The 18187-nt window shown below is 38.9% G+C and overlaps 1 protein-coding gene across 1 annotated transcript; it reads right to left on the bottom strand.

Annotated features, from left to right (window-relative positions):
* Window positions 1-1775: 1775 nt before the first annotated feature.
* LOC309537833 (uncharacterized protein) lies at window positions 1776-17957 on the bottom strand. The gene is made up of 11 exons (XM_082232972.1): window positions 17939-17957; window positions 16965-17031; window positions 14867-14899; window positions 13240-13320; window positions 11896-11978; window positions 11525-11651; window positions 7913-8112; window positions 6977-7252; window positions 5759-5980; window positions 4822-4959; window positions 1776-2097 (listed from the first exon to the last, which is right to left on the bottom strand). The coding sequence occupies exons 2-11, from the start codon at window positions 17021-17023 to the stop codon at window positions 2048-2050; spliced, it is 1269 nt and encodes a 422-aa protein (XP_082089098.1). The 5' UTR covers window positions 17024-17031; window positions 17939-17957; the 3' UTR covers window positions 1776-2047.
* Between the last annotated feature and the right edge of the window lie 230 nt (window positions 17958-18187).

Raw genomic sequence — 18187 nt, 5'->3', positions numbered from 1 at the left:
GATGCCCCCTTCTGGAGAAAAGCAAGTGGCCCAGTAAGCTCAGAAATGCAAGAGGAAGAGAACATACCTTGTTTGTGATTAATTTTCAGGATTACTTGTATGAACTACAGCTCTTCTGTCAAACTAAGCTGGCACAGTTTGACAAAGCTGTACTAGACGCAATTGGAGCTGTAAAATACAATGCCAGTGATTCTTTAAAATGGAGATTGGCTGAGCTGTAAGTTCTGTTGGAAGGGAATTTCATGAGGAGAAGTGGGGGGGACGGGGACGGACAGAGATCCTTCTATTGTTATCATATGTAAAATGTAATCGCAAGTCCCTTAGGGATTTGCCATTCATTAAAATGGAGGGGCAGTGTGGCACCCTCATTCTTAATCTCTTCTAGGCATCAGCAACAGTGATTGTGCTAGTCCCCTCTATATGTATCACAAACCAGCAAGCCGTATGTCAGACTGAATGCATTTGATGTGTGTGTGTACAACAGTAGCAACAATGCAGAACATTAGTGGTGGTAGCTCCCCTCCTCCCCACGGCAACAGATGCGTCTTTTGGGAAGCACTTCCTGCTACACTTCCAGGTACGTGGCTACCATTGCAAGGGGACATGTAGAAGTCCTTTCAAGTGAGGAAGGGTATGTAGCCAACCATCCAGTTTAAAGGCAGCCAGGTGTCAAGCTTAATGCCGTGCCTGGTGCCCAACTATATGCACAGTGAGCTCAACAAGACCACTGTCTTCCCCAATAAGCCAGTGCAACATACAGGGGTTATGTTCAGGTTGGAAAGTATTTTATAGGACACTAAAACATCATGATGTATGAAATGCAGTAGGGCTGGCAATTAAATATGAAACAGAGAAAACTAATAAAGTGTTGACACTTGCAAGTGTCCTATGAAAATTTACATTTTGAATGGTAGTTACCACCAATAGTAGTGCATCAGGAAAGAAAACTTTAAAAAACCAGCAGCCCTCAATTTGTTGAGTAGAGGTTTGAAGCAGTTTTTGTAATTTATTATTTTATTATCTCTTGTGTTTTTAAGCACTGAATGCATCCTTGAATATTGCAAAAGCAGACCTAAAGTATTTGTTTCTAGCAAACACTGCAAACACTGCCTTAAAAACAAAAAAGAAAAAAAACACTGTTCCAACTGTTACCATTGGCCAAATATGTGATTTGTGTTTAAACAAGGCAAAATAGAAAGTGGAATTAGAGTATATTATTTCCTGCAATGCTTGAGAGAGCAGTAATGCATGCATATATATATATTGTAATATAAAGCAAGTTGTGGCAATGTTTAGTTTTGCGAGTCTATGGCTAAATGTCTGTGAGACAAGTTATTCCATAGTTTTTCTGAATCTTACAATGCCACATCAGACAAAGTGGAAACTAACTTATCTGGATCTCCTGGAAAAGTGAGTGGCCCAAAGGCTAGCAAAGTATTCATAAAGAGTGTTCAGGTCTGGCTAGGAGCTTACATACGCAGTGGTACCTCAGGTTACATACGCTTCAGGTTACATATGCTTCAGGTTACACACTCCGCTAACCCAGAAATAGTGCTTCAGGATAAGAACAGAAATCAGGCTCTGGCGGCGCGGCAGCAGCAGGAGGCCCCTTTAGCTAAAGTGGTGCTTCAGGTTAAGAACAGTTTCAGGTTAAGTACAGACCTCCGGAACAAATTAAGTACTTAACCTGAGGTACCACTGTATAGAGGAACAAGTTTATCACCAGACAAATTATCTAAGTGGAGCTTAAGTCACAAAGAAATCAAATGACAAACTGGAAATAAGTCATTTATTCGGGATGATATTGGTTTTTTAAAAAATGTTAGTACTGGGAATCTACAATACTGGTATTTCCACAAACACCTATTTTCACTCTGCCACTTAAGTAAAAAAAAGAAAGAAAATACCCAGGAAAGTGTACAACAGAAAACAATACACATTTAAGCTTGTCTGGTGTACTAACACACATTTGTCAGGTGCTGCTGTCTTGCAAGAGGGATGATGCAAGCAGGGACTGCCGTGTACTCCATTTAATCCAGGTGTCCAGTCAAGCTAGGAACTTTGGCTTGGGTACCCAATGATGCTGTGCCTTAGCAACTGTGAAATGAAGAACAGTTAAGTGGTGCAACACTCTTAGCCTTTAATTTTTATAGAACATGTTTAATGTTCAAAGTGGCCTTCTACATGGGAGAAAATAGCCTCTTGTCTGGACTAAAATACAATGCAATGCAATGCAATGCATAAAACAAAAAAACCCAACCATTCCTTTACTTCAGAACTTAGCAGTGCAAACTGGAAAACTGAAACCAGAATAGGGTAGCTGTCACTTTCTGCATGCACTTGTTTTTCCTACAAGCCTCTCTTCAACTCTCCCGGAATCCTAAGGGTGCTGAAAATTCACTGTATTTTCTCATTTAAATCAGTGTACTTCTCTCATTTATATTAGCTTGGACTCAGAGACAGAAAAACCAGGACAAATGAACAGTTATGGTTCAGTCACACTTGAGAACAGCCTGGATTGTGAAGGCTTGGGATCTCACAAAAGTTGCCAATGTGGACTTAAATTTGCACAATTTACTCCAAAAGTCATTTTGGGGCACTTCACGGAATTCTGAATGGTTCTCTTGGAAAATGAGGTAGCGTTGGGGAGGGAGGTGCGGATATGCTCCAAGAGCAGCAATTCCCCCATTTGACCTTTTGAACTTTAACAGACACTGCCGTGATATTTCTTGGCAGTCATGAAGGCTGCAGGCATGGACTGCACACAACCCTGGCCCACATCCACAGGACTGTACAGCTTGGTGTTCTCATACGCTACTTGATATGAAACATGAACTGCTGTTAGTGCAGTATAAAGAATATATGCATGCAAAAAGAACTGGCTCCTAGCTTAGCTCATAAATGAAGTCTGCTTCAGTTGACAATTACTAAGAGTTCAGAGCTTTGCAAAGCTTTTGGACTCAGGAGAATATCTAGAGAAGCAAGAGCCATAACAAGACTGAATAATATTCATCAAGCCAGGGAACTGTATAACTGGATAAAAAGAATACCATAGTGGCCACAGCAATCCTGGTCTTTGAGGCTCCTTATTTTATTAATCTTAGACAAAAGTCATGAACTCTGAAAGAAGTGCCAAAGTGTGAGAAGGATTGCAAACTATTTGTTTAGCACCTCCCTCCACTGAGCTTCAGAATAAAATTTTCTTCCAGCTTCCAAGTGAACACAGTTCTCTAGCCTGTAAATTCAAGGATTTACAGCCCTAGCTCAAGATTCCAATCATTATGAGGTAGGCATGAATGGAAAAAGAGAGGTCTACTTTCTCAAGCACTACCTCTCCCCAGTCCCCGGACCATGCAATCATCATCTGAGGCTCTGCTTTGTGTGCCCCTACCATGGGAGGTCCAGAGGGTGGAAATATGAGAATGGGCCTTTTCAGTGGTGGCTCCCCAATTGTGGAATGCCATCCACAAGCACCACTGTTACATAGCTTAAGTGCCAGACAAAAACCATCTTTCATCAGGCCTTTTGGCTTTTAATTATCTATGGTCCTTTTATATGGATGGACTATATTAATCTAGTTTTTAAAAACTGACTTGTCTTTTAGATTGGTTTTTAATGCTAGTTTTAATATGTGTTTGCACTTATATGTTTAAAAGAACTGCAAGTGGTTTCTAGTTGTCTTGGCAAAAAAAGTGATCAATAAATTTAATTAATAATACCACTTTGAAAGTAGTACAGAAGTTTGGCTTTAAGGTTTTAAACACATACAAAAATAGTAGAACACCCTCCTTAGTCCCCAACGTGGGCCTCTCCAGATATTGCTGGTCTCTGAACTCCCTTCAACCCCAATCAGTGCACAGAGATTATGGTCATTGTAGTCCAAAACATCTGGAAGCACCAGAAGACTGTCCTACAGCATCATGCAGTTGCTGAATTTTGCACACTTAAATTTTGCACACATCTTCTGCAAAGAAGGTCGCCATTAACCCAGGCAATCTCATAAACATCTAGAAATGAGAAATCTACGTTTGAAGTCTTACTGAAGTTGTTCCAAATCTATTGGGCAAGGATGGGGAAGCTTTTCTGCTCAGATAAAGGGCCAGATCTTTATCAGAATTGCCCTCTCAGTCCAAATATGACAAGTGGGTATGGCTGCCTACCAGTCAACACCCTTATGGTGTTCCCAAACATGCACCACTGCTGTGTGAAGAGCAAGAAAAAAATCTTTCCAGCGCTTCACATAGCAGCATCAGGCACTTGGGAACCCCAGAGTTTCCTTCTCACCCTTCCATTGGGGAGTGGTGGGATGACAATGAAGCTTTCTTTCTGTCCTTCAGCTCTGACAAAGGAGAGAAAGCAATCTCTCCCCCCCCCACCTGCCCCCAAGCAGAAAGGAAAGCAACATAACAAGCTATAACATGTGTATATCATTATGCACCTCGTATAATGGATGGAACACTTTTAATGACTTGTTCGCACATAATGCCAAGTTTGACTTGCGATCCTAGCTCTTGGAAAGGAAGTGCCAACCATGATTTGCCAGTTTTTATGCAACAACATAATACAGTTTGCTCCAAGCAGAAAATAGCAAATTGAATCGAAGAGCCGGGGTGGATGAAGAGAAGGGATGCTCAAGGATAAGGCTCCTTCCTGAGGTACCAAATGTGGGTCACCCAGGAGGTATTTGGACCCTTGGTGAAGTTCACCATGTTGCCCACTACTCCATACCCCATTTCATGAATTGGGGAAATGTTTACTGGAAGTGCAAAATGACCACCTTTCATTCCTGTGCATTCAGCACCAAGCTTACCCAGCTCTCACCTGGTGTTGGCAGCAAGCCTGGTCTGCCACTAAGCAGTGGCCGCTTTGCAGGCAGATGTGGAGATGGAGGTAGGTGGACTGGTCTTTTAGCAGACTTTATCAGAAGTGGCGGAGGGTTGCCCTTTGGGCCAGCCAGCCCTGTTTGGAAAGAGGGAAGAAGAAAGCATGGAATGGGGGAAAATGGCCAACATTTCTTTATTAATTGGTTACTGAACCAATACCCTAGAAATTATTATTTCATTTCACTATGGTTGCTATCCTGCCTTTCCACAAATATGCACCCTATGCTGCTAAGATATATCAATGATTAGTATGTAATAATATACCAAGAAGTTGCACAACTAGCAGCTAAGAAGCAGGGTAAGATAGAAACAGCAGCCGAGTATAAAGCACCTACTATTACCTACCACCAGAACATAATCAACTCAACAAGCAGTAGGCCTGTCTTAATAAATGTTTTCACTTAATGGTCAGCGGTCAGAAAAGGCACCAACCAAGGTTCTCTAGGAAAGAAGTTCCACAGTGTAGGTGCAACCACTGAAAAGGCCCTCTCTCGTGTGCCTGCCCAACTTGCCTCTGGTGCTAGCAGATGCAGAGAACAGCCTCTGCTGATTAACTACAATATCTGGGCATGCTCATATTGAAGGAGGTAGTTATCTTCCAGTAGGCCTTATCCAAAGGATTTTTTGTTTTTTAAAAAATTGATTCAAAGAGTGATTTTACACTGCATATGAAACATGTATGTATGTACAATGCATATTTTAACATATCTGGTGGACCAATTAAGTTTCACTGTTAGTTACCCTGGGTTTCTCATCTCACCTCAGGTCTTATCCCAGAGTTAACCATCAACCACACCCACCCTTCTATTTCCATTTCCCCCTGCTTCATTGTAAATCTTTAATAAAACATCAATACAGTTAACAGGGTTACCAACCTGGTGTGGGAAGAAGACCTGCCAACGGTCTTTCACCCAACAAAGCTGGCTTAGCTGAAGATACAGATGACTGGCCTAACACAGAATTCCGGCCAGGAGTTGGAAGAAGGGGTGGGGGTTTGCTTAGAGTCTGGGGGAGAGCACTAGTGCTTGGCCGGACACTTGCTGGATACACCGTGTCTTCAACTGCAACAGCTAAAGCGTCTGTTTCTGCAACAAAGCCTGGTTTAGGAGAACCAAGAGTTAGCAAGCAACACGCAATGATTAGTGAACACCCGATTTATTAAAAGCAAAGACTGCAGTTTGCCTCTGATTTATGGGAAAAACACACTCTTTAACTACCTAGTTCTTTCCCTCAGGGAAATACTTCAGATCTTTTAAAGACGCCTCAAGTTAGATTTACAGACGTAAGTTTTATTTATTTTAAGGACTGAGCTTCCGAACTCTTCAGTTTGCAGAACATAATAAAGGGGTCGGGGGTCAGACATTGTTTTCGCGAATATTAAGATTTCACATTTTAATTTAATAACTTGTTATAAGTGTAATGTCTTTTTGCCACGTGAAATGTGATGGTTACCAGAGGGTGGCAAGGAACAACGGAAGTGCTTGCTCTTTAAGACTGTTTTTCCACACTGGCCTGGGGCTCTTCCATGGAATACTTCTTGCCACCCCATAATGTGGTCGCTGCTCCTTAAGTAGCTTAATTCCCGTCTTCCATCATTAAGAACTTAGCAAGCAACAGTAAAACCCCTGCCACACGATAAAAACACGCAGTTTTCCCCCACTAGTGTATGAATGGGACTTTTAAAAACTGTCTTCTTGCACAGCAGTAACAACATGCTTTGAAGGCCTAGCTGGAAAAAAAGGGTCACTGTGTAAAAAAGAGCTGTGTGCATGCGTGTCGTGTGATGTACATGTGAGAGTCTGGATTCATTTTAACCACCAACACATACCCAGGCAAGACCTGCTGGAAATATTACCCACTAACACCACATTATAAAACTATGTCTACAAAGCCAAAAAAGGGCAAGGTAGTTTTAGGAAGTGTTCACATTCCAGTAAGACGTAAGATTTTATGGCTTGGGGATGGGGTAGGATTAACCTTTACATTCCATATTTGATTATTATTTTTAATATAAGGTTTAACCAAGAGCCAGTTTTAAAATAGTGGGATTTATAGGGACATTCTTGGGGAACAGGTGGGAAAGTAATGAATACCTTCAAGCTTATTTCTCCTGGTCTTCAGGAAGTCACTTATTGAGTTCAATTCTTCCATATACAAATGTTTTCCCTCACTTAACAGAAAGAGGAGATGTCTAATGCCTAGAGGCACATGGTAACTGTCATAGAGATCCCGCTCTAGGTAGTCATTCGCCAGATCAGCTGCTTTGTGTGAAATCTCTGTGCGTTCCTGTTGTTCGCGCTCAGCACAAATTTTCTCAAACGCCTTAGCTATCAGAGCCAATGCATCCTCCATGGGCATATTACGGTGTACTATAGAGAAGAGAGATACCTTGCTTTTTAAAAGGTTACATCAAGACAAAACCAAACACAAAACTGCTGTGTTCCTGCACCATTATTCTGAAGTTCAAAGTCAACGTCTGTTTCAATACGAGCAAATTTATATTTTTAGCTGAATGTTATATGTTCATGATTCAACACAAACATGCTCAGTTCTATTAAGTGTAATGTGTACATTTAACTATTGAGATCCCATTTGTGTGTTCATTTAAAGTAAGTTAATTTCATGCTTGGAACAATTTTACAAAAACTTTTCTACATAGAGGAACAGTTCTAAGAAATTAGTGTTGAAGGTGGGTTTGTTTGCTTTTTAAGATCCAGAGAAAATACCCAGTCCAATGGTTTACTTTATTGTTTCAAACAGAAAGCTAAATCTGAGAAGTGTAAAAAAACACCCTCCAGTAAGATGAAATAAATTTTGCTCAGTGTAAAAAGAGTTTACAACGGTATGAATATTTAATAAATGTAAAAAGTGTTCTTCAGCACATTCAGCAGTTTTGTGAAGCAGTATTAATTTTCAGTTAGAAGTATTATTCCAACTTGTGACATGTTTTAATATTGTATGTGTGTTGAGGAGGTGATCTAGATAGCATATTATGAATGGGGACCGTTTCTGAATGAATCTAAACTTACTTTTGATAGACTGATGAAGCACGATTACGGTGCAAGAGGAAAGTGTTACGTTAGATGGTTCAACAAGAACACAGAATGGGGAACCATCATTTTTAACTTCTTGTAGGGCACGTGTAAGACCTGATTCAGATGTAAGGTATATCATTTCCACAACAAGGCCATGATCCTGCAACCGATGGCCTATGGCTGTTGAATATTCCCTTGAAGGAAAAAAAGAAGAAGCAGGTTATTTTACAAATAATTCCTCCCCAAATATTAGTGCCAGTGTTCTAGTCGCTGCCATTATGTGTGCACGGCGAAGACTCAAGAGTACCAGACTTGTTATGTCAACAGTATTCCTTTGGGATTCAGGCAACCCACTGGAACTGGCAAGAGTGAGCAGATCTGGTTTGGATGGTAGACTTAAACAATAACTGAGCAGTTGTTTATGCAAATGGAAGCTTCAGTGTGAACAAGGCCTATCCCAACTGGAGGGTATAATACAGAGGTTAGGGTTTGAAGCTATAATTGAATGTTAAGAGTGTCTGACAACATATTATGATTTTCAATTATACTTTTAAACTATATGCTCTATACTGACAAACACTTGTTGGTGAGGCAATATTCTTCTTCTTTTCATTTAGTTTTCCCTTATGGGAAACACAGATTTGTTTATCATACCAAACTGAATAGCAAAGCCTTTGGTTGCCTGAGGAATCCATGCAAGCAAGGCTCCGTAGAGTCCTGGACTGGGATACATGGGTTCAATTTTCCAGTTACTGTTAAGCTGCAAAACCGCTTGGCGTCAAGGAACATTTGGACAAAATACACTTAAGTGTGGACTCATGAACACCTGTAAAATAGGAATTTTGGGGGTTTGGAGACAGGTGTGTATGGGAATTTGTTTATCACTGTGTGATTAACTGCACCATAATTGATAATGAGTATGTGAAGACATGTCAACTTTATATTCTGTTATTTTAAATGTATTTTTGAATCCAAATTGGTAGGACAGCAAGAATTAAATGTCAAAGTAATTAGGAAAATTACCACCTGGTTATGGCATTACATGTATTTTTTGACTTTTACTAGCACTTTAGAAACAAAAAACACCTTTCGTGTTATGAAATCATGGCAATGCAACTAGGTTCCCAATCTGGGTCATTCCGTGCTAAATATGGACAGGAAATCAATTTCAAAGGCTTTAATTTTACAACCAAGATAAAAAGATAAAATCATGTGGGCAAAACACCCAAGTTTATCCAGTTAGATGGCATTGAGTGACAGCCAGGGTGATATAATGTGATTAACTATGGGTACCCCAGCCTTTGTAATATATGTTGGTTCACATACCTGGAGCTTCAGCAATATAAAATATAGGTACTATGCACTCTGTATCTGTGATGTTAAAAGTCTGTGTCCATGAAGTGTAAAATGAATTGCCAGTGTTGAAATTAATAGAAAGTACAATATTAGAGAGCTTTAAAGACATGCATTAACCTCAGCTACCTGAGAAAGTATGAACAGTTGCTAACTAACATTTTATACATTTGTGCAAACGTTTTAGTAAGTGTTACTTTGCAATGAGTCTTCTGGATTTAAAAAGGCAGGCGGTCATTCAACCAGAAAGGAAGGTGCTCGTATTCTGAAGATTGTAGGAAGAGGTCTAACGAGAGACCCAAATGATTGATATCTCCAATATATCCCGCTCTATGGACTCCCGAGATCTGCTAGTGATATTAGCAACCCAATAGATGAAAGGCAGAAATGTATTCAACATTTCCATGTGCTACTGGATGGGAAATTAGAAGAGGTCATGGAGATAGCTTACTAAAGCAAAGCAAAAAATCTAATACAACCACCCTATATTTTTCTTATTAGTATAATATCCAAGGGAAAGTTAAGAATATTTAAGGCATGCTTAAACATCATCATGCAGATTCAATATACTTTCAGTGAATAAGGTGTTCAAATTATGCTGGTAACTCTTTCAGTGAAAGCCTACAGCTAACTGTGGCACTTTAAAAGAGATGGCCATTACTTTTTTGACTCAAAATATGCTTGGCCATTATGTAGAGAATCAGAAAATAGTTTTCAGTGGGGTGGTTTAAGAGCAAATTAAGAAGCTCTAGATAATATTATAACAGACTGAAGAGTCAGGTTGGAATGACAAAGTGAGAAAGACTTGGTTGAAATACCATGGAAATTTCATTGCTTAGAAGCAGAAGCATATGTCTTGCACTGATAGACACCCTTTGTATCAGAAAATATTCCGGGCAGGGACCACACCAAAATGTTAAAAACAATGAAAGGTATTAACAAGTAGTTGAGTACAAGACTATAAATATGTATTTTGTTTTAAGAAGAATATAAAAGAAGTAAAAGCTATTTTAAGAAGCAACATAGAATGTTAAATATCAGGTGCTGATATGCTTATTGAAGTTCCTAGCATTCCAAGTCGGCTTACGTAAAGACTCAGCACTCAATAACAGTACAATCTAATTAAACAATCTTACAGGCTGCCAGACTACCAACTTTATGAATACCCACAGTCCTGTAAACCTAGAGTATGCTTCGTGAACAAGATTCATTCAGCTTAGTTTGTCATTCAAACGTTAATCTTAAAAAGTGTTGAAATACTGAGAAAGTGTGTTGCTGTTTTTTAAAGTCTAATTACCAGCACTACATTATGGGAAGATCAAATTTATCTTTGGGCAATGAAGGAAAAGTGGGTTTATAAATGGAAATGTTAAGATTGCAGAATCTCTTAATGTAAGCACTTATAGTAATTAATATACAAAAAAGAGAAACTTATCTTGGTTCATATTGTACATTTAAGATTCAGAGAGGAGTATGGGGTGGGATATATGTGGAGAACTGGTTTCAAATGTAATTATTAATTTCATAAAATTTATAGACTGCTTGACTGTAAAAAAAAAAAAGCCTCAAAGCGGTTTACAGAAAGATACAAGAAAATGGGGGGATACATATATGCAACCTGCTAGTTGATGGATAAAGACTGTATTTACCGTGATACAAATTAACAACACTGCAACACTGTTTAAAGCGACCTTCCTGCTAAGTATAAACTGGTAATCAAAAGTAACAGCTTCAAGAAGCACACGAGTTAAGACCCAAACTGCACTGGATCATAGCAGGCCCACATCTTTAAATGCAGGTCTGCCAAACTATACAAATCAGGGTTGTTGTTGTTTTTTTTTGGGGGGGTTGTTTAAAAGGCACAAAGAGTGTGTGTGGTAGGAGCTGACCTCCATTACTTTTATCCCCACTGCCCATACCACTAAGTGCTTTTCCCAGGGAGGCTCCAATACCAACACAGCTAAGAAGAAAAGAACCTGAGGGAAAGTTTTGGCATGTCCCTTTAATCTCTCTCCTTACATGCAAATAAGGCAGGTCTAACTTTAAAGACACACCCCTGCTGATATCCCATGTAGTACAGGCTTTAGGCTTGCATAACTGTCACAGCTGGTACCATTTCAGGTAAAATTTTGGTACGGAAGCAGAGAAATCCTAAAAAGATTAGCTGTATTTGCTCAAGACCAAATTACACATTAAGATGTTAGTTCACAGCTCAGCTCAAATACTTAAGTACATCTTTAAAAACAAACTTACGCTTGATCCTTGCTGATGGAAACAATGACACAGTCTGAAGGTCGGTCTTTGTCATACTCCTTCTTTAACTGCTGGTAAAACTGCAAGTACAGCTTGTCCCGAAGAACGTCCTTTGTGTAGTCATCATCTAAAGAGATACCCAGACAGGCTGAAGTGGAGTTGCTTAAAGCACTGCACCCTCTCCTTGTTAAGACAATTGCAATTTCAGGGTAGGCGAGTCAATACATTTTAATAGCTCCCAAGTAAACAGTCAGAATTTAGGAATACATAACAGGCATCTTGGCCCACAGGACTGAGATACAGAAGCCAACAATATTTGACATGCCTATCACTGATCATCAGTGCAATCTGCCAGAGAAACTCTCTCTTACCTTTTTGAGAATATTGGTATCTCTCATAATTATCTTCATTCCCTGTTGATGGATGATATTGCTGCCCAAAGAGTTCTTCAAAGCTAACCATACAAGACACAAAAGTGAATCAAGCGGAGTTAAAATAAAACTTCCTGATATTGAAGAGGACTCTCTCTCTCTCTACCTTCTCATATTGGGGCATGTGATTAATGCATAATTATTATTCTTGATGAAGCACACTGTTGGTCACTTAGTGCAATGCTGATATCAGTGATACAGCTAATTGGGACACCAGAAGACAAGGGCATAGTGGGGTGTCCTGGTAATATTGTTGAGGGAGGCATTTGACTGAACATTTGAATCAATGTTTAATAATACGAAGGTATAAAATAAAGAATGAATAAATCACATGGCATTATATATATATATATATATATATATATATATATATATATATATATAACATGTGTGCATGTTATGTGTACCTGTGGCTCTTCGGCTGCTGCCCCCCCCCATTTGATTCAATTTGTTTAGGAGATTAACTGCTGGTATTTGCTTCAAATTGAATTGTAAATCACCTTCTAAACTTTCTAAGCTGAAATTATATAGTAAATAATTAGATGCAAATTAAGAGCACAAGAAATTAGCTTATAGCAGGCAAGACTCTGTTCGCATCGTCTGATTGGCAGCCACTTTCCAACATCTCAAGACAGCAGTTTTACACACCAACTGCTATCCTTCCTTTTCTAACTGGAGATGTCAGGAAATGCCCCTGTGACCTTGTGCATGATGAGCATGTGCTCTACCACGGAGCTCTCATGGCATGAGAAACTATCTTGTCAGTGTGGTGCTGGGCATGCTATGCAAAGGCCACAGCTTCACATGGAATCAGTGAATGCCTAAAGCCACCATCAACTGTAAGAGCCATGTGGGCTGGCTTTAGCAGTTATGCCCAAAGAGAGCTTGAGATCAGCCATTTCTAGCTGTTGGGAATAAATATATTATGGAAATTCAGCCTTTCCTAAAAGCTAAAAATAAAAGTGCATGTATGAACTTTTATATGATGTTATACCCTTAAAGTGAATTCATAAAGAGCCAAGTAAAAAGAAACCATACTTAAATCCTACATTCTAATTGAATACACTGAACTTTCAAAACACTGTTACGTGCTGAATCCATTGGTCAGTATCTGTTTCAAAATAGTATATAGTCCAGTTTTTCTGAAATGTCTCAATATATTTGATGAAAAGAAGAAATTTTAGGACGAGCTTATTTGTTAACATTGGGTTTCACATCTTCTTTGAGCTTTGGGGATGGGGTCAGGTTATTATTCAAATAAGTACTGAGGAAAAACCCTCTAACCTGTTAGCATCTTCATAGTCCTTCGAATAACCCTCTGGAGACGAGTAAGAGCTCTTCTGAAAGGTTTTGTAAGGATTTATGCTGTAAGGCACAAAAATTGTAACATATTTAAGATGCTGGATTGCCATTGTTTGCACCTCTTCTGAAGCTCAGTTCTCCTTTTACAATATAGTACAAGATTGCCAGGTTCATCTACATGCAGTTATTTACCAGAAATCCCACTAGGTGGTTGATTCCTCAGCCAGCTTTGCCTGCTGGCCACTCATGGAAATACAACCACACTCTGAAAAGAGAAAGTGTGATAGGCTAATGAGCTGCTCCACTCTACTGACTCTTTGCCCAACTGGTATTGGCTCCCTATGTTTATTTTTCTACCCAAAAAGGTGACTGTCAGAGAAATTGTGTACTCTTTCCCCTCAAAACATCTTCTTCACAAGGAAGGATACCTAGCTATCTATGTTCTCACACCAGTCCCAGATAATTACATGTGTTAAGAGAGGTAGACTACGGAGAAAACAGTCCTTAGCAAGTGTTGCCAATAGTAAATCACCGAGGCAATTGATGAGGAATATTGCAATCAACGGAAGATACAGCAATTCCTCCACTTGACATTTTGATTTCAGCGTTTGATGATACACCCTTCAGGCAAAGGAATAAGATTCTTAAATATTATAAATAAAAATATTTCCCAGTAAGACAGGTAGGTGTTCATTGTAGTACATGAAACAACTCACGTACAGAATTCAATACAATTTTAAAGGTAACTAAAAGGCTTCACTGGATTAGCAGCACCAAACAAAGCCAAATGTAAATTACTATTTAATTTGAATGTAAATAAAAAATTTAATCAGTGCTATTATTAAAAGGATTCAACTTGCCAGGAAAACATTTACTTCATCCTGCAATTCCCAGATATGACAGTGTTTGGTATACCAACCTCTACCAAAACATGGCTCAAATTAGGCATTCTCTTGATCCTAAATGTTGACTACCATTGTGTTAGATGGTCCATGGCCATCACTTAAAAGATTGGGAAAGAGCTATGCCAAACGACTCTTAACATGCAGACACACGTCTTTGAATGGATGTATATCGACTTTGCTTGCATTTATATCCAAGCGCAAAGTTAGCAAATTTGAGTACAGTCATACCTCGAAAGTCTAATGTTTTGGCTACCAAACGCCACAAATCCAGAAGTGAGTGTTCCGGTTTGCAAACGTTCTTTGGAACCTGAACGTCCGTCGCGGCTTCCGATTGGCTGCAGGAAGCTCTTGCAGCCGATCGGAAGCTGCGCCTTGGTTCCCAAACGTTTTGGAAGTCGAATGGACTTCCGGAATGGATTCTGTCCGACTTCTGAGGTACGACCATATGTGCATTCCAGAAAGGAATAGGGTGCTCCTTCAATATAAAGAGGACTTGCAAGAGAACCACAAAGTTAAACAACTGACCTAGGATAACAAATGCTAGAAGGGTAAATCAGAGAAGAAGCTAATTCAAAATAACAACAACAGCCCAAGCAATGTCTCCTTTTTATATTTAAATGTAAAAAGACAACCTAACCATCAAACTATTTGAAGGTTTTTTTTAAAAAGTATTTTAAATGATTAAAACATTGAGGATTACTTACTCTAGAAGTCGTGGAATCCATCCAGGTCTATGCCTAGACCCAAAGTGGAAAAAGTAGGTTAACTTATGCAGAAGATATGCTGCAAGCATCTGTCATTATTTACATCACTGTAGAAGTAAAAGGTGCAAATTGTCTTAGAATATGAAGACCTTATAAATCCCAAATGCTTTAAGACAGAATGATAAGCTGAAAGGATAAAATATGAAATTATATAATTTAAAAATGGCTGTAGAACAGAAGCCAGTGTTGCCTGTATTAATATTCTTTTTTATTATTACCTACCCTTCACCCTAAAAACACAATATTAAAAACAATTTTTAAAACTTAAAATCAGAAAAATAAGGTGCATGACTCACATACGCATAGAAGTTATAGAGTAACTCAAACATAATAGACTTTCAACAGTGTAAAGAAGAAACTATTAAACATCATAAAGATTAAGAGAAGAAAAATAATAAGAGATATGATGATTTAAGGAAGCTGCAGCATGCTACTCATGTCATTGAATTATGTCAATGATTCCCTTGAACCACTACAATGAAGTATTATATTTTAAGTCTAGAAGCCATATCACGGGGAAAGACACAAATAGTGCAACCACCCTTTCCTGCCCCCTTCCAGATGAACTCAGCAATCCAGCTGTGCTACACATATTTGTTTAAGCTGCTGGATTTGAAGTCTGCACAGGTTGGGTAGAGAACCCCATCCAAAAGAAAAAAGGACAACAGATGTATAGTCTGGAAAGTTATGTCAAGTATCAGAGACAGCATAAGGATGACAGCTGCTTGGTCTTGCCTCATTTGCTGTTAACTATAGCTAAAGGACAGATAAAAACAAATTCAGTTCTGATGAAGAAACTAGCTTAACTTTGAACATAAGAAGCATCATTCTGAACCCTTTAAGCAGAGCTTCCATCTAAATACACAAACATATAAAGCCCAAGACGCCAAGAAACTCAGTGTTCATTATACTGCCCAACAATGTAATGGTACTAAATATAGCACACAACTCCAATCCCTTACTCCAAGTAAAGTTACTCTTCAAGTAATCCTTGTTGGTACAGAAGTGTCCCTCTGTGCAAGACATTTATTTGGCATGCGCTAGTTGATGTACTGAAGCAACTAGAAAACAAGGTGGGATAAACCCCCCCAGGACAAGCAGTGTTGCCAAGGATTATGTGATAATAACAGCCATTTGCTGGTGCAAAGCAGCAACAGAGAGCTGCTTTTTCATGTAAGAAATATACTTGAGGAAACTACTTATGAGGTTCCATCTTAAAATGTCAAGGTTATCTCATCAGTGCACCAGTTGCTAGCAACGAGCTGAGAAAACTATTATTAGCTTCTAAAACAGAAGGGAAATGGTAGTATTATTCAGTAAACCCAGTACAGCAAATGCTTTTTCTTCTCACCAATAATTTATTTCAACTGCCTCAAATGTTTCGTACTAATGAAAGAGTCTCATTTTTTAAAATTCCACTTGCTTTCCTCATCTCACTCAATTCTAGAAGAGGGAGTAGTTGCAGAAGGCCAAACACTGTTTGGTGGTTGTTTATAACCTCACTGTGTGGTTACCAGTAATCATGGCAACTGATCATGCCATGAGATAAAGGCTTCAAGTGGAAGCCCTTTAAGTGAATCTGGCCTGTAGTTTCTAAAGGTTTTATAATTGTACTCACATTTACGTGCAGATTTCTGAATGACATCAACGGGATTATCTCTTGTATTATTAAATGTCAACTTCAAAGTATTTAGCAGAGCACTTAGAAACATATACTGTGTTGCTTTTAAAAGGAAATGATCATTAAATTGGGAGTAAAGCAGGGGTAGGGAAGTTCTGCCCCTCCAGATGGTGCTAGACCAGCTCTCATCATCCCTGAATATTACTCATGCAGGTTGGGGCTAATGGAAGTTGGCATCCAATAACATCTGGAGTGCCACAGATTTCCCACCCTTTGACTAAATAATTAAGAGCATTTTACTAACTCTGAAGTAGAAGTAGTAGTAAAACAATTTAACTACAGCTTCTGGGATTATTAAATTCCAACCAATCATTTTTAACTGTAGAAAAACAAACAGATAATGCAATTTTATTTTACCTCTTTTCTGGAACAGGTGTTTGTGCTTGATCCGTAGTTACTTTGACCCACGAAGACATTTCAGTTTCTATATGAGGAGAAAAAACTATTATTTTCATCAGGGTGAATTATTTCCAAAATAAAAATATTTCACAGACCTTCTCTTCACATGACAACCATTACACCAATAAAGACACAGTTAACCACATGTTTCCTTCAGACTATCACTTTATTCCTGAAATGAAACAAAGGCCAAATGCTCAAGACATTTTTTTACTCCAAATTAACTTGTTCATTAACTATATACACCTCTTCACTCACAAAAGAGTGAAGGAACTGCAAAAAATATTACCAGGATACTGGGTCAAGTAGACTTGCTTTCTAATGTCATTTATTTTGAGGGAGTCTCCAAGTTCACATTCAAAGTCTATTGATATTTAGTATTAGAAATGTCTTTTCCCAAGTCAGGTTAACTGAAAGGTTTATGAATTTAGAAATTCCCCCATGGTATGTGACCTTCTTGAAACTATATTTTTATGTGTTTATGTACCACGATAGTCTAGCTTACATGGGATATTCTTTGGGGGTGGGTAGATCCCACCTAAATGAAGAGACAGGTTGTGGACTGAACTTTCTGTTCTTTTCCACTCCAAAAAAAATATTGCTTCTCCAATAAGGAATGATGCCTTATGTTTTTCCATCACAAGAGCGCACAAAAAACACACTCTTACCCTCTCTGGGGAACTTCAGTCCATAAAATGCTGCATATAATTACAGGCTACCAGTTCAAACACGATTACATACATTGTGCAAAAAACACACAAAGCAGCACAAATATAGATTAAGATAGCAGGGAGGGATTTGGAGATTCTTTGATTAAGCAGAGGAAGAGGACATGTAATACAAATTCTGCCAAATATATAAATATTGTTACAAAAGCCGGGTGCCTGCCTCCCTCTCTCTGCCAATGGGTGGCAAGAGCCCATGGCTCACACCTGGGGCAAGAAACTCTGTTATATTTTAATGTCCTCTATTGTTCTCTTGATAGCCTTAGCTTAGCCAGGTAGGTTTGCATAAGCCAGCCCAGGAATTTGCTGTTAACAACTGCAATTAGTCCTACAGGAAAAAGCAAGGGATAGTATGCAGATGATCAGCATATGTAATGAGACAGAAATCCAATCTCTATATTGAGACCAGGTCTCCCCATAGTTTTCAGTTTAGTGGTAAGTTGACATTCATCAACT

This window comes from Podarcis vaucheri, assembly GCF_965113315.1.
Source record: "Podarcis vaucheri genome assembly, chromosome: 7".
Taxonomy (NCBI): Eukaryota; Metazoa; Chordata; class Lepidosauria; order Squamata; family Lacertidae; genus Podarcis; species Podarcis vaucheri.
The sequence above is the reverse complement of the archived record's forward strand: the minus strand, read 5'-3'. Positions and strand labels throughout refer to the sequence as shown.

Bases quoted from the DNA above. Each gene is read 5' to 3' on its own strand.
- LOC309537833 (XM_082232972.1), bottom strand. From the start codon at position 17,023: ATGTCTTCGTGGGTCAAAGTAACTACGGATCAAGCACAAACACCTGTT. The intron at 8,113-11,524 runs GTAAGTTTGTTT...TTTTCCTTCAAG, and splicing joins TCCATCAGCAAGGATCAAGC to GGAATATTCAACAGCCATAG. The intron at 5,981-6,976 runs GTATTCATTACT...CTCCTAAACCAG, and splicing joins CAGGAGAAATAAGCTTGAAG to GCTTTGTTGCAGAAACAGAC.